The 21,508-nt window shown below is 44.8% G+C and overlaps 1 protein-coding gene and 1 long non-coding RNA gene across 2 annotated transcripts in view; one reads left to right on the forward strand and one right to left on the reverse strand.

The window, feature by feature from the left end:
• Positions 1-3,259: 3,259 nt before the first annotated feature.
• LOC102007609 lies at positions 3,260-5,942 on the reverse strand. Its single transcript, XR_262512.2, has 2 exons — positions 5,668-5,942; positions 3,260-4,054 (listed from the first exon to the last, which is right to left on the reverse strand). It is a non-coding gene; the product is annotated as an uncharacterized LOC102007609 (long non-coding RNA).
• Positions 5,943-5,996: 54 nt separating this feature from the next.
• The window catches only part of Idh3a (isocitrate dehydrogenase 3 (NAD+) alpha), a 17,689-nt gene continuing 2,177 nt past the window's right edge, over positions 5,997-21,508 (forward strand). Inside the window, exons 1-10 of the mRNA XM_005393440.2 lie at positions 5,997-6,102; positions 9,509-9,571; positions 11,693-11,776; positions 14,351-14,465; positions 15,315-15,502; positions 16,281-16,414; positions 17,367-17,469; positions 17,569-17,633; positions 19,112-19,196; positions 19,615-19,767. Of these exons, the coding sequence (XP_005393497.1) occupies positions 6,076-6,102; positions 9,509-9,571; positions 11,693-11,776; positions 14,351-14,465; positions 15,315-15,502; positions 16,281-16,414; positions 17,367-17,469; positions 17,569-17,633; positions 19,112-19,196; positions 19,615-19,767 (1,017 nt within the window). The 5' untranslated portion in view covers positions 5,997-6,075. The remainder of the gene's footprint in view (positions 6,103-9,508; positions 9,572-11,692; positions 11,777-14,350; positions 14,466-15,314; positions 15,503-16,280; positions 16,415-17,366; positions 17,470-17,568; positions 17,634-19,111; positions 19,197-19,614; positions 19,768-21,508) is intronic.

Raw genomic sequence — 21,508 nt, forward strand, 5'->3', positions numbered from 1 at the left:
GATCCTCCTGCCACAGCCTCCCAAGCACTAGGATTACAGGCATGTGCCACCACACCGGGCTCCTCCTTTCAACTGTGGGTGTCAAGTATTGTCCCAGACACAGGAAAGCTGAGAAATACACCCTGTCTATAGAAACACCAAGATTCAGGGCAAGTTTCTTTGATCTGAAATCACTGCACTATTGGGACCAAATCTCCTCAGGGCCCAGCTCCTTCCCATGCACCAAGCCCCAGTGGTGGTCTCCTGTGTACTAACAGGAAGTTGTGACAGAGGAAGTGGCTGCACTGCAGATGTATCTTATGCATCTTTTCACTCCTCCAGGAAAGGGTTTAGTTTCACACTGGAACTCTGCATGAGCGTGGGTGCAGATGTGCTTCAGGCAATACACACATTGCCAGAGGTTGGGTGCAAGGATTTTTTGGAAGACATAAGTTTTATTGAGTAAGCAGCATTCATTTCAAGAACAATAAAGGAACCCAGAATGGAAGCATATGTATCACAGAGTATTATTCATAACAGTGAAAATGTGGAAATAGTTTGGGGAACAACTGAGTGATAGAATGTTTGCCTAGCATATAGAAGGCCCTGGGTTCAATAAATTTAAAATGTGGAAAGAACTCTGATGCCCATCAGCTATTGTATGGATGAATAAAATATGGTGCATCCATACAATGGATTATAGCCAAATGAGGAGTTAAGCACTGACACATGCTACATCATGCATAAGTATTGCAAACTTTGTTAAGTGAAAGAAGCCAGTCACAAAAGATCACACATACCCGGGCGTGATGGTGCACACCTGTAATCCCAGCACTTGGGAGGCTGAGACAGGAGGATCGTTGCAAGTTTGAGACAAACCTGGGCTACAAAGCGAGCTCAAGGCCAGCCTGAACTGCACGGTGAGACCCTGTCTCAAAAATACAAAAAAAAAAAAATCACACATATATGCTTTGCTTTATATGACATACCCAGAGTAGGTAAATCCATAGAGACAGAAAGTAGATTGGTGAGCTGGGCATGCTGGTGCACACTTGCAATCTCAGTGCTTTGGGAGATTGAGGAAGGAGGACTGAAAGATTGAGTCCTGCCTGGTGGTTGCTGGATGGTGAAGGTGGGAATGGTGGAGGGAGCAGGCCACATGCAGAGCTTTCCAGGCATTGGGGACAGCAGTGCATAGCCTCTGAGGTAGAAGGGAGTATGGCCTGATCAGAGCACAGCACAAAGGCTGGGACAGCAATGGGAGGTGAGGCAGAAAGTGGGTAGAAGGACCAAGTCATTTGGGGCCATGTGATCCATGGCCTAGGAGTTAGCTTCTACTTGAAGAAAGATGTGATCTCATTGGCAGTTCTGAGCAAGGGGTCTCTCCATCCCTCCCTCCCTCCTTCCCTACATCCCTTTTGTGTGTAGTACTAGGGATTGAATCCAGGGCCTTGCAGATGCCAGACAAGTGTTCTACCACTGAACCACACACATCCTCAGCTCCCTCTCCTTGAGACACCATCTTGCTAAGTTGCCCAGGCTGACCTCAAACGTGGTAATTCTCTTGCCTCAGCCTCCCTAGTAGCTGCCTCACCACACCTAGCTCATTTATGTCTCAACAGGATCTCTCTTGCAGGAGAAGGACTTGAAGGGGCAAGGTTAGAATATGGTGGACCAATTTGGAGGCTACTGTATTAGTGAGTTTTCTCATCACCTGAGACACAATACACAATGCCTGCAGTTTAAGAGAGAAGTTTCATCTGGCTCACAGTTCAGGGAATTCAGTCCATGGCTTGCTGGCTCCAAGGCAGAAACATCATGGTGGTGGGGGGAATGGTGGGGGAAAGCTGCTCATCTCACAGCACCCAGGAAGCAGAGAGAGAAAGGTGGAACCAGGGACAAGAATAAACCTTTCCAGGGAGGGTAGGGGAAAGGGGTGGAAAAAAGAATCAAGATATCTCATGCACAGGTACAAATCCCTTATGATGAATGTGATCATTATGTATACCTAAAATCTACCAATAAACTTCATTAAAAAAAAGAATATACCCTTCCAGATCACACCCCAGCGACTGCCTCTTCCAACCAGTGTCCACATTCTAACAGCACATTCAGCTATGAACTCATCAATAGATGAATCCCCTGATGAGTATAGCACCCCCACCATGATTCAGATACTTCCAAAAGCCCCACCTCTGGATACATGAGGCTTGGGGGACATCTGAGATCTAAACCGTAACAGTTACTGAGTTGGTTCAGGCAATGATGACTCTGATTTAGACCAGGATGCAGTAGCAGCAGCAGGGGCACAGAGTAGTGTCCAGTTCTGGCTCCACTTTAAAAATAGAGCTGACCTTCAGGATTCCAGCTGAGCAGCTAGGAGACTGGTGTTAGATTTTATCAAGTGGGGAAAAACTACAAGAGGGGTGTTGCTCACAGGTGGAAAGAAGGTGTAGCCAAGCACGGACAACATTTTACATTTTAATTTTTTAAAACATTAAATCATAAACATTTACCAAGATACTATGGAGTCTTTGTAACGATCACTTTTGAGGGCTGCATAGTCCATTCAATTCATTTAACCTAAATTACATAACTATTTCCTTTTTTAATCATTAAGACTCTTTATTTAATTTTCAAAATTATAGATAATCCTATAATGAATATCTTTGTGCTGATGGTTTTTTCTTTCTGTGGTTTTTCAAGCGATTTAATTCTCAGAAATGGATTTACTAGGGGAAAGAGTAAGAACACTTCTAGGCTCTTGAGACACATTGCTAAACTGTTTTCCAAAAAGATCATAGCAATTCTTAAGTAGGGGGGGCAAAAATGAATGTAGGAGTTTCATCATAGATTGGACAGCATAGAACAACTGTTCCCTAACAAAGGGGATGAAAGATTTTTCTATTTTTAAAAAATTTGCACACTTTTGATTACAGTTAAGGTTGACCATGTTTTAAATTTTCTTTGGCTCTGGCTATGAATTAGCTATTTAGGTCCTTTGCCTCCTATCTATCTATCTATCTATCTATCTATGTAATCTATTTGAGACAGGGTCTTGCTTTGTAGTTCATTCTGGCCTTGAACTCACTTTGTAGCCCAAGCTAGGCTCAAACTTTTGGCAATCTTCCTGCCTCAGTCTCCCTAGTGTTGGGATTACAGGCATGTGCCACCACGCCCGGTTGTCCATCATATTTTTAATAAAAATCATTTAAATAAACCAGGAAAATTCCATTAAAATGACTTTGTGTGGCTTTTGTAAAGAAACAAAAAGCACTGGTAAATGGATAATTTTATTCAATTTTGATGGCTTATTCATTTAAAAGTTGCTATACTCATTTTAAAAGCCTTTTTCTTCCAGTGACAGAGGAGTACATGTGGATAGTGGTGATTACAGATAAGGGCCTGCCTTCTAGATCTCCCTCCCGAGTGACCAAGTTTCACCACCACCCAGTCCAAACACACCTTGCTGATGGTGGGGCTGGGGGGACTACACAGAACAAGGGAGAAGGACGGGTGGCTCTTCCAGGGGAAAGTGGTGGGCATCTTGGAGCACTGAGAAAATGAACACCAATGACGAACATGGATGGGGCTTCTGGAGCCTGCTCGTGCCTCTGGCTGCCCCAAGGGGTGCACAGCATCTTTTGGGGTCTGGCCTGGGGCACCCCTGAGTTTCCTTCCAGCCCTGAGAGTCGGAGGCTCTGAGAACTCACACTTTTCTGCCTTTTTGGCATTGCTGGTATTGGTCTGCTCTCATGGCCCATCTCCAGATGCGGACATCTTACCTCTTTAGGACTAAGTCAAATGCCATATCCATGGTAGAATCTTTGACTCCCTCCTTCCCATGTCCCCCTTTCTGAGTAGACGTGGAGGGCACGGCTGGGTCTTCTCACACCTTCATACACAGAGTGCACTGGACAGGGACTCTGTTTGGAAAGCTGCTGCTGACTTGGAAGATCCTTGAAGGAGGGTTAGCAGCTGGGAGAACTGCCTCTGTACCTAGGAGGCTTCCTCATGTGGGTGCGCGCAAGCCTCGAGGTTTACTGGCTATACCTCAGTTTCCACCACAGGGTTGCTGTGAAGAGTAAATGGAAATTGGATAAAGTTTGCTTTAGAATCACTGAGCATCCCATAGCTTGGTGTACTAGTCTTTGTTCCAGAAACAAAGATGTAACAAATGGCCCCTGGCATTATAGTACACTGCAGGAAAGAATATGATAATAGTTCTCAGGGAAGATGGGAGACAAGTGCCAGGGGCTCTGAGTCAAAGAGGGGGCATGTGGACAGGTCTTGGGGACTTGCCAGACCAATCAACACATGAGTTGAGTCTTGACAAGTGGCTACAATCTAAGCAGCTGGGAATGGGGCGGGAGGGTATGTAGACAGAGGCACTCAAACTGAAACATGGCAACCACTGGAGTCTGGCCAGCAGGCCTACTCGGCTGGTGCTACGGGTGTTTGGGGCTGGACAGAGTGGTGGGAAACCAGCTGGAGAAAAACACAGTTGTGATAGGAGAAAGCAAGGAAGCCAGGACTTTTAGAGGCAGTGTAAGCCCTGGACAGAGCTGTGCTGGAAGGAAAGATCGGGAAGAAAAAGGACAGAAAGGGTCATTGGTGAGGAGACTGTTGGAATAACTGGGCACAAGACTGTCAGGCCTGGAGAAGAGCTGTGAGGACAGAGGAGAGGACTGTGGCAGAACACTTCAGGGTGGAACTGCCACCCTAACTGGGGGAGAGACTCCTTCTGACAATTATTTTATCTCAGGAGAACCCTTGCTGTCACTTCAAGGCACTCATCACCTTTCTGGCAGGCAGCCACTTCCTCTCCAGGTAGAACTCTTCCCAGGGTGGGGTAGGAGGACATCTGAGCTGATCACCCTGCTTCCCAGCTACCTGTGAGGGGCTCTGCCATGAGGACAAGGCAAGGGGAACGTGAGTGTGGGTGCTATTTCCTCCCAGAAAAATCCTTGGTCTCCATGTTAGTTTTGAATTGGGTCACCTTATTCTGCCTGGTCAAAATCCTTATTTGACATTTTTCATAGTTCAATTACAGAGTGTCTGTCATTCCTACTGGAAAGTTAAATTCCAGCACTCTGCATTCCAGAGCCTGGCATCTAGTTGGCACCTGCAGAGCTGTAAAGATGTGAAGAGGGATCAGCATTTGCCTGAGACTGAGGTCAGGGCGGGGACTGACTGAAAATGGGCACAAGGAACATTCCCAGTGTCTAACACTAGATCTTAGTTGAGCGTAGGGGCACCATGTTTGTAATCCCAGCACGCTGGGAAACTGAGGCATGTGGATTGAATTTCGAGCCCAGCCTAGACAACCTCGCTAAACTGACAATCTAACGAGTTACCAGACCGTATCTCAAAATAAAAAATAAAAAAGCCGCTCGTAAGGTAGCTCTGTGTGAAGGCTCTGCGTTCAATCCCCAGTACCACTTAAAGAACTAGACCAGCTAGGCCGGGTGGCGCTCGCCTGTAATCCCAGAGCTCTGGGAGGCTGAGGCAAGAGGAATGCAAACTGGAACCAGGCCTGGGCAACTTAGAGAGACTGTGTCTTACAATAAAAAATTAAAATGGGCTGGGAGTGTAGCTGAGGATAAAGGTCCTGGCGGGAGAAAGCTAGATCTTGTGACAGTTGCGCAACTGTGTGCATTTATAGAAAGCACCGAGCCGTACACTTACAGTGTGCAAATGTTGCGATGTATAAGTCACGCCTCAAGTACTTGTGGAGTAAAGGGTCCCTCTTGGTCCCTCAGGATCCTAAACTCTGCAAGAGGAAGAGAATCTCTAAATCTAGAGACGTGATTGGCACCTAGCAGGCGCGGAGCCACCAATGAGGAGTGAAGAGGGCGGGCCTTTCTTTAGGCCGCTTCCGGGTCGCAGCCACGCTGTCGGCTGGGCGTGTCCTGCGAAGGCAACCCGGCGATTGGCCAGCGAGCGTCCAAAATCTGGGAGGCATTAAACTCCGAAAGGCCTGAGGCAGGGGCGTGTCCTGTATGGGCGTGGCCACGATAAGGGGGCGGGCTCTGGGCGCCGCGGCGCGCACGCGCTGTGCTGTTGCCGCTGTCGCCTGGCGAGACGGCGGACGCGATGGCCGGGTCCGCGTGGATATCCAAGGTGAGCACGGGCGGGTGGGAGCTGATCAGGCGGCGATCGGTGCATGCTGACGGGGCCGAAGCAGCCGGCAGGTCGGGGACAGCGTGGACGCGGTGTGGAAGGCGTCCCGGCTGTACGGGCCAAGGCGGCGAGCTGAGTACGGAACCCCGCACCGGCCCACGCGGCCGAGGCAGGAGGGCGTCAAGGTCGAGGCGGGGTCCTGGGCCCGGGCCCGGGCGAGGCGTCTCGCTGAGCGGCAGTCGGCAGGCGACTCATCCGGCCCGGCTTCCCCCGGGTCCGCGCGGCCCATGCTGCCTCTCGGTCGGAGCCAGGCCGTTTTCCCTCGTGGGCTCTTTCCTCGTGGGGCCCCTCGGGCGCTTGCAGCAGCTTCCTCTTCTGAAGACCAGGGCATCGTGCACCTCGGGGTCACCCCGTACTCTCTAGAGAGGTCCCAGCACCTGCCCTGGCCCTTGGTGGGGACCCTGCGGTGATCGGGAGGAGGGTGTCCTTGACAGCCCCGCCACACCGGAGAAAGGATTTGAGATTACCCCGATTCTCTTCGCCACGCCCTGCACTCAGGGAGATAACCTGTGCGGGGAGACAGACTCACCCAAGGTCACACGAGGTCAGAGCAGGGGAGAAAACCCAGGCATCCTGGGTCTCAGTAGGAAGGTCATATAGCAAGGCACCGCACTGGGACATCGGCCTGTAAGTCTCTGCTGCTGTTAACGGGGCTTCCCACTTCAACTCTCCCATAAGCAGATTTGTTACTACTTTTTTCCTTTTTCTTTTTTCTTCAGTTTAAAGAGGTGCGCTGATAAGAGATTTACTGATAAGATCCCCACACTGGAATTTAGGAGTTCTTAGGTTTAAATCCTGGCAAGACCATTGGCTGACTGTAAACCTGAGCAAATGAACATCTCTGAGTCTTTATGTGCCCATCAGAAAAATATCTATTCTTGTGTCACAGTTATTTGAGGTTTAAATAGGACAGTGTATGTAAAAGCTTGTAGAATAGGCAGAAGGAACATAAAAATTGCAAGCTTTTTTGACCATCAATAGATGAGTCTTAAGGGGCAGTCGTTAAGCTGACAGAGGTGGCTGGGTTTTGGGCTCAGTAATTGGATTTGACTGTACCAGTCTTTTCAGACCCAAATTTGCTTGGGATGGTAACTGTTAGATCAGCTTTGCCTCTAAAGGTGATGTAACTTCTGGATTACTGTTAAAATAAATCTGTCCCTTAATCCCTGGGTTTACATTTAACACCTACAGGTAATTCATCTTGGGGACTAAAGCAACACTAGTAATAATAAGCTTGCTGGTAAATTTGTTGTGTCTTTACTGTGGACTGCAAGAAGAAACTCCAAGGAGTTGAGAAAGTGTTGGAGTACAGAATCAGAAGATGAGAGTCTTAGTCAGGCCTGGTGGAACACACTTGGAAACTTGACACTCTGGGAGGCTGAGGCAGGAGGATTACAAGTTTGAACCTAGCCTGTTAGCAATTTAGTGAGACACTCTTTCAAAATAAAAAAGGGCTGGGGGTGCAGCTCAGTGCGAAAGCCAGGGCTTCAATCCCGTTATAAAAGAAAGGAAGGAAGGAAAGAAGGAAGGAAGGATGGATGATGTCCTCCTTGGAAGGGACTCCCTGTGCACCAGCCTTCACCTCTCAGCCAGTTTCTCCCTGTAGGGGTCATTGCCTCAAAATCCTCCTGAGGCCAAACCAGCGTGGAGGGCTGTGTTGGATGCTGGTTTTGGTGGAACAGTTACTCTATTGGGTTGGCATTTAAGGTTTTGTTTGAAAAACATTTGCAACTTAAAAAAGCTTTTCCCACAGAGAAAATAGAGGGTTTCCACAGACTTCCCTGGCTCTTAAATACTATAACGAGCCAATTTACTAGCAGCCAGCACTCGCTGTGTGCATTCTGCCCTCCATCATCAAAGACCATATTGAGTGCTAAAGTTGGAGTACGAAGAGAAGAGAACGAGGAGCTAGGGGTTAAGATGGCCCAGGGCCTGGTCAGAAGTTCGAGGCTGCAGTCTAGGCTTTGTGAGTAGTCAGCGTTCTTATCTGAAAACCCTATCTCCCCGGGTCCTATTCTTTCCAACCTTTACCCTAGTACTGGTGTCTGAACCCAGGGCCTTGGCACTGAGCTACTCCCTCAGCCTTGTTTAAGATTTTTTATTTTGAGAATGAATCTCACTAGTTTGTGCAGACTGAGCTCAGACTTGTGATCCTCCTGCCTCAGCCTCCCGAATCCTGAGATTACAGTCATGCACCACCTCACTCTGCTTTCCAGATTTTGTTGAAATAAAAGGATGTGATATATATGTATAGGTACGATATATATGTACAGGTACAGAAAATAGCCTGTTGCTATTAAAAATCTTTTGTTAGGGGTTTTTTCGAGACAGGGTCTCACTGTGTAGCCCAGGCTAGCCTCAGACTTGGCGGTGATCCTCCTGCCTCTCCCTCCTGAGTGCTGGAATTACAGGCATGCACCACCACTCCTGGCTGCACTCTTGGGCTTACCTGTTAATTTGGTCAGGTCTTTTGCCACAAGGATATGAACCTGTTTTGTTTGAATGTCTTTTTTGTCTTTATTGGGGCAAGAGGAGTCAAGTAAGTTTCAGTGTTTGTCACAGAGTAATTTTAAATGCCTCCTTTCTAATACTCTACCTGCTGGTGGATGAATCACATCCTGGTAAGATTAAGATTTGGCGGGTGGCTTTGGCAGAGTGTCCTTTTGGGTGTGGCCCTAAGCTTTCAGTCCAGGACATGACTGCAGATTCCCAGGATTAGAGAATAATGTTCATTCATACCTTCTTGGCTGGTTGTTGTGTCATTGTTAGTAGAGGCCAGTATTTGATTCACTGGTTTGTTTTTTTGTTGTTTTTTTTTTCTTTTTTGGTACCATGAATTGAACTCACGACCTCGCACTTGCCAGTCAGGGTCTTGTGCCAGTGAGCTGTATCTCCGGCCCAAGCTCAGTATTTGAGTAAAGGTTCAGGCTCCTTAAAGGAAATGAAAGACAGGAGGAACACACGTCCCTTTGTTCATGTATCTAGCATGAAGAGATCACCAGAGTAAAATCTAATGTTTGAGTTAAAAAAGCAATATAGTTTCATCCTATCTTAAACATTTGGGACAATCTATATTCATAAAATTAACTTAGAAAAAACTGTAGTGCTTTGAAATTCTTGGCTCAAATGTCAAATGTTGAGTATTTGTTCAGGTGTTCAAATCTGAGCAAGCTACCACACTGAGCTAACACATGGGTAAAGTATTCTAAATTATAAATTAAAATTAGGAAAATCCCTAAATCTATCTGCAGATTTGTAGCATTGACAGCCATCAGCATGAGTTTGTCTCCACCGTTGCTGTATGTTTCATTCTCTGCCTGATGTCTCTCTGTTGGTGTTCACGTAGGTCTCTCGGCTGCTGGGGGCATTCCACAGCCCAAAACAGGTGACCAGAGGTTTTGCTGGTGGTGTGAGTATAATTATGTTTTTTATTTTTTCCTTTTAGAAGTTTCTCAAGAAAGATGCTCTAATACATTATGTAGCATTTAATCTCCCATTTATTTAAAACTGGGGAAAATTGGCCATACTTACTATATACTAAAATTATTGGCAAACATATACACAAACCTATTAGGTCACTTGTCCACATGAAAGAATTATATTACAGCTGGCTCTGGAAGCCTGTGGCATTACTGCCTTGAAGAAGCCTTGTTAAAAATAGATAGATATTACCCTTGAGCCTGTTACTTTATTTTACTGTCACATTTTGGTAAGAGGCTTTTTTCTATGTTAGTGTTGAGAGAAAATTGTTGAGAAGCTTCAAACCCTGCTTTGCATTTTTATTTTCTGAGCTTCCCTAAAAACAGTAGATTCATTGCCAATTAGGAATTTCTCAAACGTTGCTAAGCCCCATAGACTTATACTTTCTTATAGTCTTTAGTGGATCATCTATTGTCCATTAAATCTACTGCTTTTAGAATCCCCAGCATTAGAGTTCTGTGCTTTAAAAGCTGATACCACATTTTTGGAACATTCTAAGACTGTGGGTCAGTAATTTCCAATTCATTTTTATTTTAGCATCTTTTTACAGAATCTGATTTGGATGTCCTAATTTCCCTGATTTCCAATTCATTTTTATTTTAGCATCTTTTTACAGAATCTGATTTTGGATGTCCTATACTACCATGTAACACTTTATGCATGAGGGATTTATAAGACCATGGTATATTTATTTCCTATTTACTTTTCCTGCTATGGGAGAAAAGTAGATTTCCTCATGGCTTGATGTTTATTACATATTGGGAAGATGGAAAGAAGACACCAAAGGGTTCTTTTGGCTCTGCTTATACAGAAAATGTAAAATGAGCATTATATTTGGAGCTCCAGGGTAGCTAAGCCAGCATTTCAGACACATTTGGAGAGCTAATCATTGGTCTCTGCTGTTAATTTTCAGGCTACCCATTAAAAAAATATATGTATATGTATATATATGTATGTATGTGTGTGTATATATATATATCAGAGGAGATTACTTTCAGAAGAAATAAGAAGAGACATTAATTTTGAAAATATTTCTTCAGCTATGCCGAAGAATTGAGAAATAATTTGCCTGCCTGTTCAGGAGGCATCATTAGAAGGTGAAGGAGCAGGGAAGGTTGATTTAATGTTTATTTAAAGTGAATTCATGATTTTCTTTTTAACATGTAGCTCAGACAACTGGAACTAAAAAAAGGCCAGGTGGAATAAGTTCCCAATAATAAAACAAATAGAATGTATAGTTCTCAAATGTAGAGAAGGGGTCTGAATATTAGCTTAATTCATTTAAATCCCATTCTACCATATTTTTATTTCTGCATTTGAGAAGCTGGCTTCATTTTGTCTGAAGCCATTGAAACAAATAATTGATGTTCTTTCATAAATATACTCTTTGTCATTCACTAATATAGCACAGGCTTTGTAGGTCTTTTCATGCGTTACTCTTATTGGAGTACTTGGCTGCGAATTACTTGGCTGAACTTACTTATTTGACACTTACTATGGACTGGTTTTACAGAGGAACTGGGAAAGTGGAGGCCTTTTCTTGAAGTGTACTTTGAGATTCTGAGTTTCAAAATAGACCTCTGATACTCTGGAAATATGTCTGAAAGAGCTCTGTACACCTGAAGAAATGGCCTGAGGACAGGTAACCTCCTGCTTCTCCAAGAACCCTCTTACTTAGTGCAAAGAACACTGTTGAAATAGTTTACTGTCTTTGGTTTATAGACTTAGATCAATCGGTCTCATCATAACTTGTCTGAAAAGAAGTATCCATCGGGAAGTCTCCTTGGTGTAGTGTAATTTATTTTTGCTATATCTGAAGAGCAGTTATTTGAGTTCTTTTTAAGCCCTCTGAGAATAGATTTGTGGAGCTTCTTTTCTGTTTATTTCTGCCTCTGCTTTATGGCCCTCGGGTGAGTTGTCTATTTCCTTAGCAGTGTTTGGGGTCTTTCTGAGGCACCTTGTGAAGTTGATTTTTCTGTCAATTATATTCTTTTTTAAACCTTCAAAAACCAACTCTTACTCTGTTCCTTTAATGATTTCTTATATTCAGGTTCAGACAGTAACTTTAATTCCAGGAGATGGAATTGGCCCAGAAATTTCAGCTGCAGTTATGAAGATTTTTGATGCTGCCAAAGTAAGTGAGATTTTGTTTGAGGGGGGTACCAGAAATCAGGACCTTGTGCTTGCCAGGCAAGCACTTGTGCCACTGGGCTATATTCCCAGCAGGTGAGCTTTTTAAAAAATCCATTTAATGAGGATTCATAGGAGAGTGTTCTTAGCCAGTTGTCTTCTGCGATGATGAATTGCAAGTTTCATACAATTGGAAAGTGCTATCATTAGTCTCCACAGATCTTCTCTTTAATAATGTATGTTTCAGTGTTATTTGCTACTGGCATTGTTGGGAATTTAAAAACCGTAATATGTAAAATGATCAAAGTAGTACTGCAGGATTCATGGATCTTTGAACTCTGCTTGCGTTTAAAGTCTTTTTTGGAGTGTGTAAAGTCATTGTGCCTTCCTGCCAAAATAGGAGAAAATTGATGTTTGAAAAATTCATATGGGAGATTTTGAAGGAGTTCTTTTTTTCTTTCTTGTTTGTTTTTGTTTTTCTTGGTGCTGGGGTTCTGGGAATTGACCAGGGCTTCACATATACCAGGCACATGCTCTGCCACTGACCTACACCCTTAGCTCCTTGAAAGAACTTTTTTAAAAATTTGTGCCTGGTGACACATACATAATCCTAGCAATCTGGGAGCCTAAGGTAGGAAGATCATAAATTTGAACCCAGACTGGGCAACTAAGTGAGACGCTATCTTAAAATTTACAGGGTAAAGGCACTGGGTTTAATCTGCAGTACTACAAAAAAAAAAATCTGATGTAGTATTAGTATCAAGAATGATATATTATCACTTCTAACAGCTAAGTTGTCAATATTTTAAAATACTTGTTTTTGTTTGTTCAAGGTCTCTAATTCAGTTTGGTTGTTTTTAGTACATTCACAGAGATATACAGTTATCCACATGATCTAGTTTTTTGAACTTTTCTTTTATGGTGCTGGGATCAAATTAGGAACCTTACACATGCTAGACAAATCTCTGCCCCTGAGGTACATCTCCAACCCTAATTTTGGAACATTTTCATCACCCAAAAAGAAACCCCTTCCTGATGCAGTCACTCACGCTGTCCTCTCTCTCCCACTTCATCCTCTGCCCTTTATCTTCCTCAGCCCTAGGCAACCACTCTGTTCTATCTCTACATGGTGTGCTCAAAAGATAGAGTGAGTGTTTAAATTTTTTTTGATGTATTATAGTAAAAGACACACATTGCCATGAATCCCATCAAAACACTCCTCCTTGTTCTGAATACACTCATCCCATTATTCCTGTCACTCTCTGAAGTAGTTCTGTAAGTCCTCTTTCATGAATGTCTTCAGTTGTGCTATTGTGACTGCGTAGATATTCTGAATCTATTCAAAATGTTTGCCTGTCATGGTCATTTTGACTTCGGGGCAGAGCCAGGAGTCATATAGTACCAAATCCGGTGAATAAGGTAGAAGAGGACACACTATAATTTTTTTGTGTTTTGTTTGCATGTTTTGTTTTGTTTTTTGAGACAGGGTCTCACTATGTCTTCCAGGCTGGCCTTGAACTCACTATGTAGCCTAGGTTGGCCTTGAACTCATAGCAGTCCTCCTGCCACAGCCTCCAGAGTGCAGTGGCAGGTGTGTACCACCACACCCAGCATTGTAATGTTTTTATTTGACAGAAATTGCTGTGAACAGTTAATCAAGGGGTGATCAAAAAATACAGTGAATATTTACATTAAAACACTTATTATAGGTTGGGCATGGTGGTGCACACCTGTAATTCCAGCACTCTGGATGCTAAGGCAGTAGTATTGCTGTGAGTTTGAGGCCAGCCTGGGCTACAAAGTGAATTCAGGGTGAGCCTGAACTGCCTAGTGAGATCCTGTCTCAAAAACAAAATAAAACAAAACAAAACCCAAAAAACTTATATAGTAAAAGATACATTACCATTAATCCCCTTCAAAATGCTCCCCCTTGCTTCAGACACACTTACCCATCATTTTTGGCAATGTGTCTTTTACTGTAATGTTTTTTTCAATTGAAAAATCCATCATTTCTTCCAAGCACCCATATATATTTGCCTGTTCTGGGTTGCAGATACTCATACATGGTCCTGTGTAATTGGCTTCTTGCACTCAGCCTAATGTTTCCAAGATCCTCCCATGCACAGAACTGTGAAGTGTTTCTCTCTGCTTCTTATAATACTCTAACTCAGGGACTGGGGATTTAGCTCAGCGGCACAGTGCCTGCCTGGAAAGCACGAGGTCATGAGTTTGATTCCTGGTACCAGGAAGAAACAAAACAAAACAAAAAATACTCTAATGGGAGCACTTTGCAGGTCCGTGAGGAGCAGATAAGTGAGCAGGGGAGCTGGCAGAGTATGGTGTGAGGAGCTCTGCACAACAGGACTTGAGAGTTGATGGAGTCTGTCTGTCACCGTGGCGTGCGTAGCAGCCTTGCAGTCTTGTTGGCTTGTCAGCTCATGATGCTTTTTTTTTTTTTTTTTTTTGGTTTTTCTCCGGTACCGGGAACCAAACTCACGACGTTGCGCTTGCCAGGCAGGCGCTTTTGCCGCTGAGCTAAACCCCCAGCCCCTGCTCATGATGCTTCTGTGGCCTCTAGGCACCTATCCAATGGGAGGAGCGGAATGTCACTGCCATTCAGGGACCTGGAGGGAAGTGGATGATCCCACCAGAAGCCAAGGAGTCCATGGATAAGAACAAGATGGGCCTGAAAGGTAGGTAGGCAACGGGGAGATGTTAGCTATTACTGTTCTTTGCCTCGGGTGTTCAGTTGCCAGAGTTCATCTGTGGAGGCGAAGTGAGGCCTGGCCGCCTGCTACAGCAAAGCCAAGTTCTTATGGAATCACCACTTGTAGTAAGGTGCTTTGTTTTTGATTTTGGACATTCCTTTTCAAACCCTACTAAAAACATGAAAGTATTACTGGCCATTACCAACTGACAATATGTATTCATTTTTAAATTCATTTTTTACTTCATTTTTCACATTTTTATCATTATTTTAATATACATTTAAGGTCATGATTCAAAGCGACAGGCATGGGCTGGGGATATAGCTCAGTGGTGTAAGTGCCTGCCTGGCAAGTGCAAGGTCGTGAGTTCGATCCCTGGTACTGCATGCATAAATAAATAAATAAGTAAGTAAGTAAGTAAGTAAATAAATAAATAAATAAAACAAAAACCACAGGCATGTGACAGACTGAAACATGGCACAGCTTTAAAATTATAGATCTGAAATTGACAATCCTCTCAACCACACCCTGGCTGGCAGGCCTGGGCAAATTGCTTAGTCTTGGATTTTGTTTTTTATTTTCTCCATTTTTAAGTGACCCTCATAGGGCATGGTGGGGCCGAGGCAATATCGAGCACCTTGAGAGTACAATGCTTTGCCCCAGATGCTGTCAGAACAGAAATGCGGTGAGGTTCTAGAGCCTCAGTGAGGGTCACTTCCTCTTCCACCTGGATCTGAGGAAGGGCATACAGCTAGCAGCACACATGTTGCACAGGGGGCCACATGTGAAACTGGACATGTCCTGTTGTCACCTGGGTGTTCTTCCTTATGACAGGCCCTCTGAAGACCCCAATCGCAGCTGGTCACCCGTCTATGAATTTACTGCTGCGTAAAACGTTCGATCTTTATGCAAATGTCCGGCCGTGCATCTCAATCGAAGGCTACAAAACCCCTTACACTGATGTGAATATTGTCACCATTCGAGAGAACACCGAAGGAGAATACAGTGGGATTGAGCATGTGGTATGTTCAGTTATTTTTGTGTTTCTAGTCAAGTTGCTCTTTGTCTGTTATATTTTCACCCAAACATAACTCCTATCTTAGTTACTTTTCTCATTGCTGAGACAAAAAAATACCCGACACCCAAAGTTAAAGGAGAAAGTGTTTATTTGGCTCACAGTTTGTCAAGGTTTCAGTCCATAGTTGGCTGGCTCCAAGGCAGGGTGGCGTGGCAGAGGGCCATCACAGAGGAGAAACAGTCCATGGCAGGCAGAAGGCAAGCTACACATGACAAGCAGGAGCCCTCTTTCTGTCCCTTATATCCTAGCCAGGCTTCCCACCCTTAGAGCAGGTAGCACTCACAACCAGGGTGGGGCAGCCTTCACCGTAGTGTCTATGAATCAGTTGCATTCTCACATCCTTGATCCCAGCAGCATAGACCCAGCCTATGACTGCATGAGGCTTTGCGGGGACATCTAGACACAAACCACATTTCCCAAAGACAGGTCAGTGTTACCTCTCTGAGGAGTTGGATGTTTCTCTAAGGCTGTGTCTGCACCTGATGATTGAGATGGATGCAGGAGGACTAGGGCCTGGCCCATCAGAGCACAGGCCCAGGACTCTGCCCACGTCACAGACATGCCCTGGGGCAGGCGGCCGTCTGTGGGCCTCGCTTTTCTCTCTGCTGCACAGCAGGGTTTATTATACCTGCTCCAGAGGCCAAGGTTCCAGCTACCCTGCCTGCTGTCTTCCACGGTTGTGGCCACACCCTCTGATCAGGGCAGGACTCTGTCTCTCTCAGATTGTTGATGGAGTTGTGCAGAGCATCAAGCTCATCACTGAGGAGGCGAGCAAGCGCATCGCCGAGTTTGCCTTTGAATACGCACGGAACAACCACCGAAGCAACGTCACGGCTGTGCACAAGGCCAACATCATGTGAGTCCTGTGGAGACTCTGCTGCTCCTGCTCTGCCTTGCTGGGTGATGACAGACCAGTGCAGGGGAGCAGTGGCCAGGTCCCAGGAGCTAAGGAGGGCCTGAGGATTAGCAGAAAGGAGGATGAAGGAGACTTGGCTCCCCACAGCCACAGTCAGAGCTCCCATGGTGCCTCCGCCATCTGCTGTGTCCTGGGCATCACATTCTTGTCATACCCAGCCAAATAAAAGCTGTCTCTGAGTATATAAAGAAAACAATTTACCTAACCTAAGAAAAGAATTGACCATGCAAAATAGTAAAACCATTTAAGTAATGGAGGGGGTTAACCCTTTAAACCAGTTTTAGTAATATTGCTGAGTACTTCTTGGTTTTTTGCTGGGTAGTATTGTAAAAATCTAGTCTTCTCTGTTATGGTCAAACTACATATTTTATGTCTTTATCCTTATGTGCTTCCAGAAGGATCCCAAGACATTTTCAGTTTTATTGACTGCCTAAGAAATAGTTTTTACAGAGCTGGGTATAATGGTATACACCTGTAATCCCAGCATTCATGAAGCTGAGGCAGGAGGGTCTCTATGAGTTTAAGGCCAGCCTGGGCTACATAGTGATTTCAAGGCCATTCTGAACTACATAATGAGATACTGTCTCAAAAAAAGAAAGAATTTTACTTTAATTTTTTATGGTAATTGAAATCAAGCATTTTAACTTTTTTTTGTTGTTGGTTTTTTTTTTTTTTTTGTTTGAGACAGAGTCTCGCTATGCAGTTCAGGCTGGCCTTGAGCTCACTTTGTAGCCCAGGCTGGTCTCCAACTCTCAACGATCCTCCTGCCTCAGCCTCCCAAGTGTTGGGATTACAGGCATGCGCCACCACGCCCGGTGACATTTTAACTTTTGGAACTTGAATTTCTTGAACTTCACTTCTTTCATTTGGCTGTTTTCTTTCTTAAATACAGGAGAATGTCAGATGGACTTTTTCTGCAAAAATGCAGGGAAGTTGCTGAAAATTGTAAAGATATTAAATTTAATGAGATGTACCTTGACACAGTGTGTTTGAATGTGAGTACATTTTCATACTTACCTGTTACTTCCTGTGGTAAACACTGTGTATGCAGTTACAGTTTTTGGTTGCTAAATGCACAAATGTGTTCCTTGTAGATGGTACAAGATCCGTCCCAGTTTGATGTCCTTGTTATGCCAAATTTGTACGGAGACATCCTTAGGTGAGTTTGACTGTACCCTTTTTTCTTTTTTGGTTTGAGGCAGGCTCTCACTATGTACTGCAGGCTGGCCTTGACCTCACTGTGTAGCCCAGGCTGGCCTCAAACTCATGGCAATCCTCCTGCATCAGCCTCCCAAGTGCTGGGATTATAGGCGTGCACCACCACACCTGGCCACTGCACCCTTTTTATTTTTGGTCTCTGGTTTATTTACAGACACCCTAAATAAATTTTGGCTTAATGTTTTCAATCAGATCTTATAAAATACAGCATTTTTCATCAGACATGAGCTGAATTTGAACGATTTAGGTGAGGACATCAATGATTACATGTTGAGGGTCAGTCCTTTATTTACCAAGTCAGCCCTGGGCTTTTCAGGTTTTTTTTTTTGCAGTGCTACAAATTGAACCTGGGCTGGGCATATAGCTTAGTGGCACAAGCAGCTGCCTGGCAAGCGTGAGGTTGTGAGTTCAATTCCCGGTACTGAAAAAAAAAGAAGAGGGGGCTGGGGATTTAGCTCAGCGGCACAGCACCTGCCTGGCAAGTGCAACGTCATGAGTTTGATTCCTGGTACCGGAGAAAAACAAAAAAAAACAAAAAAACAAAAAAAAAGAAGAACTTACAAATTGAACAGAAGACCTTTACACTGAGCTGCATCCCCAGCCCTTTCCTGTTAATTGTTTTTTAAAATTTTGGGACAGGGTCCCAGGTGAGACTGGGCAGCCTTCCAAAGTACCGGGACTATAGGCGTGTGCCATCATGCCTGCTTTTTTTCATATGTTTTATTGATTGGCTGACTGATTTCAATATGTTGTGTTATATATAGCTGGGTTGGTCATTTTAACAGATTTTTTTGCTTATTATTTTTTGTGGTGCTGGGGATCAAGCCTAGGGTTTCACCCATGCTAAACATGTGCTGTGCCACTGAGCCACACCCCCTTCCCCAGTAACTTTTGACCGACTTTCAGGCTTCCAGAAAAGTTGTAAGAATGGCACAAAGAATCCCTGTACTTAGTACCTGGGTTTGCCACATCTCAACATTTTACTACCCATTTTGGCCAGACGTGATTGTCCAAGCCATCATCCCATCTGCATTAGGGGTTGGTGTCCTGCTGGGAGGATGAGCTTACCCTTCCTCTGTCTGTTCACTTCGCTATGCCATATGGGTTCAGGTGTTTCATTTATTCATGGCTGTGCCCCTCACCACGTCATTCACATGGATGCTCAGCTGGGCCAGGCTCCCTTCCCCGTGGCTCCTGGTTCCTGTGGTCCTAGCCTCTCCTTCTCTGAGCCTTGCCTTGCTGTCTGATGCAGTGAGATGCTCCAGGCTCATCTGTGCATTCTGAGTGGCAGCCCTGGGGTCGGCAACTTCTCCAGGAAACACTGCTTCCTGTTAGTGGAGCATGGTGTCTTAAAGTCTGAATGCCAGGTGTGGTATTTTCCTGTTCTAAAAAGCATTTGAAATGCTTTTCCGCCTCCAGTGACCTGTGTGCCGGATTGATTGGTGGTCTCGGCGTGACTCCAAGTGGCAACATTGGAGCCAACGGGGTGGCCATCTTCGAGTCGGTAAGGGACCCAGACACCCAAGCAGAGCTTAGGTTGGAAGAGGAGGGATGCGGTAGGGGCTCTGTGTACACTCAGGGTTTAACTCTGCCATTTTACAGATTGTCAAAAGAATGGTGCATGTTTTTATAGATAGCCTTCATTTGTTCATTTTTCTCCAGCTATTTATTATGTAACCTTCCTTGCTCGTATTTTACCAAAAATTGACTTTTGCACTTTTAAAAAACTTAGCTCTGAATTTCTGCAAGGCTTTACTCCCCAAGGTCTGTGTCTGTGAATTACACACAGTACCATCAGCACACACCTTTTGGGGAGGGGGGCAGTTAGGAAGGTGATGTGGAGCCCAGGGCCGGTGCTCACCACCCGCCGAGGGCTGTGGCTTTGGTCTCCTTCCTGCTAATGCTGCCTTCCTGCCGCGCAGGTTCACGGGACAGCCCCCGACATTGCGGGCAAGGACATGGCCAACCCCACTGCCCTCCTGCTCAGTGCGGTGATGATGCTGCGCCACATGGGGCTCTTCGACCATGCTGCTAGGATCGAGGCCGCGTGCTTCGCCACGATCAAGGATGGAAAGGTATCACAGTCTCGATCTGTGTGTGGCAGGTGCATCTCCTCCGTGTTGTGTCTGTGAGGGGAGCCGGTGAGAGTCCTCAAGACAGTGGAATGAATCGAGGGTGTCAGAGATTCTCAGCATAGACGCCCTGCATGAGCTTCAGGAAGCGTGTGCACACGTGTTCATTTGCTGAGGTCAGGGCCCAGGTATTTACATTACAGGACCAAGGAGTACTGACAAACATCTTGCACAGCAGGAAGGACAGCAGGAGGCAGAGGCAGGCCAAGCCCAGCTGTCCTGCTGTCTGTGCAGTCTTGGCCAGTCCTCTCTTTTTTGTGTGATATTGGGGATTGAACCCAGGACTGTTGCACTAAGCTACCTTTTTAACTCTTTTTTTTGGTATGTTTTTGGGTAAGATTTTGCAAAGTCACTAAACTACCCAAGCTGGACTCAGCCTCCTCAGCCTCAGCCTCAGCCTGTGCACCACCATGCCCAGCTTGTCAGGTCATCTTCTTAGCAGAATTTCTCCACAGCTGGCCCCTCAATAAAGATTTATAATTTGAGATTCCTCCTTATACCCAAAATGCAAGAAATCCAAACTTCTTGTTTGTTTGTTTTGTTGTTGGGGAGGATGGGACATAGGTCCTATTGCATGCTAAGCAAGTGCTTATCCACTGATTACACCCTCAGCCCCAAGCTTGTTTTTAACAGCCTTACAGTAACTTTAGGGAACATTGATTCTCTTTTTATTCTGAAGCTTTAAAGATGTACGTCCTAGAGTCCAGCAGAGAGATGCCTGAGTTACATAGTAGACTTTAATTGTGCAGGATGTAGATAAAAGACACATATATAACTTGAATTTCTTGAACTTCACTTCTTTCATTTGGCTGTTTTCTTTCTTAAATACAGGAGAATGTCAGATGGACTTTTTCTGCAAAAATGCAGGGAAGTTGCTGAAAATTGTAAAGATATTAAATTTAATGAGATGTACCTTGACACAGTGTGTTTGAATGTGAGTACATTTTCATACTTACCTGTTACTTCCTGTGGTAAACACTGTGTATGCAGTTACAGTTTTTGGTTGCTGAATGCACAAATGTGTTCCTTGTAGATGGTACAAGATCCGTCCCAGTTTGATGTCCTTGTTATGCCAAATTTGTACGGAGACATCCTTAGGTGAGTTTGACTGTACCCTTTTTTCTTTTTTGGTTTGAGGCAGGCTCTCACTATGTACTGCAGGCTGGCCTTGACCTCACTGTGTAGCCCAGGCTGGCCTCAAACTCATGGCAATCCTCCTGCATCAGCCTCCCAAGTGCTGGGATTATAGGCGTGCACCACCACACCTGGCCACTGCACCCTTTTTATTTTTGGTCTCTGGTTTATTTACAGACACCCTAAATAAATTTTGGCTTAATGTTTTCAATCAGATCTTATAAAATACAGCATTTTTCATCAGACATGAGCTGAATTTGAACGATTTAGGTGAGGACATCAATGATTACATGTTGAGGGTCAGTCCTTTATTTACCAAGTCAGCCCTGGGCTTTTCAGATTTTTTTTTTTGCAGTGCTACAAATTGAACCTGGGCTGGGCATATAGCTTAGTGGCACAAGCAGCTGCCTGGCAAGCGTGAGGTTGTGAGTTCAATTCCCGGTACTGAAAAAAAAAAGAAGAGGGGGCTGGGGATTTAGCTCAGCGGCACAGCACCTGCCTGGCAAGTGCAACGTCATGAGTTTGATTCCTGGTACCGGAGAAAAACAAA

This window comes from Chinchilla lanigera, unplaced genomic scaffold (genome assembly GCF_000276665.1).
Source record: "Chinchilla lanigera isolate Chin_1 unplaced genomic scaffold, ChiLan1.0 scaffold00049, whole genome shotgun sequence".
Taxonomy (NCBI): Eukaryota; Metazoa; Chordata; class Mammalia; order Rodentia; family Chinchillidae; genus Chinchilla; species Chinchilla lanigera.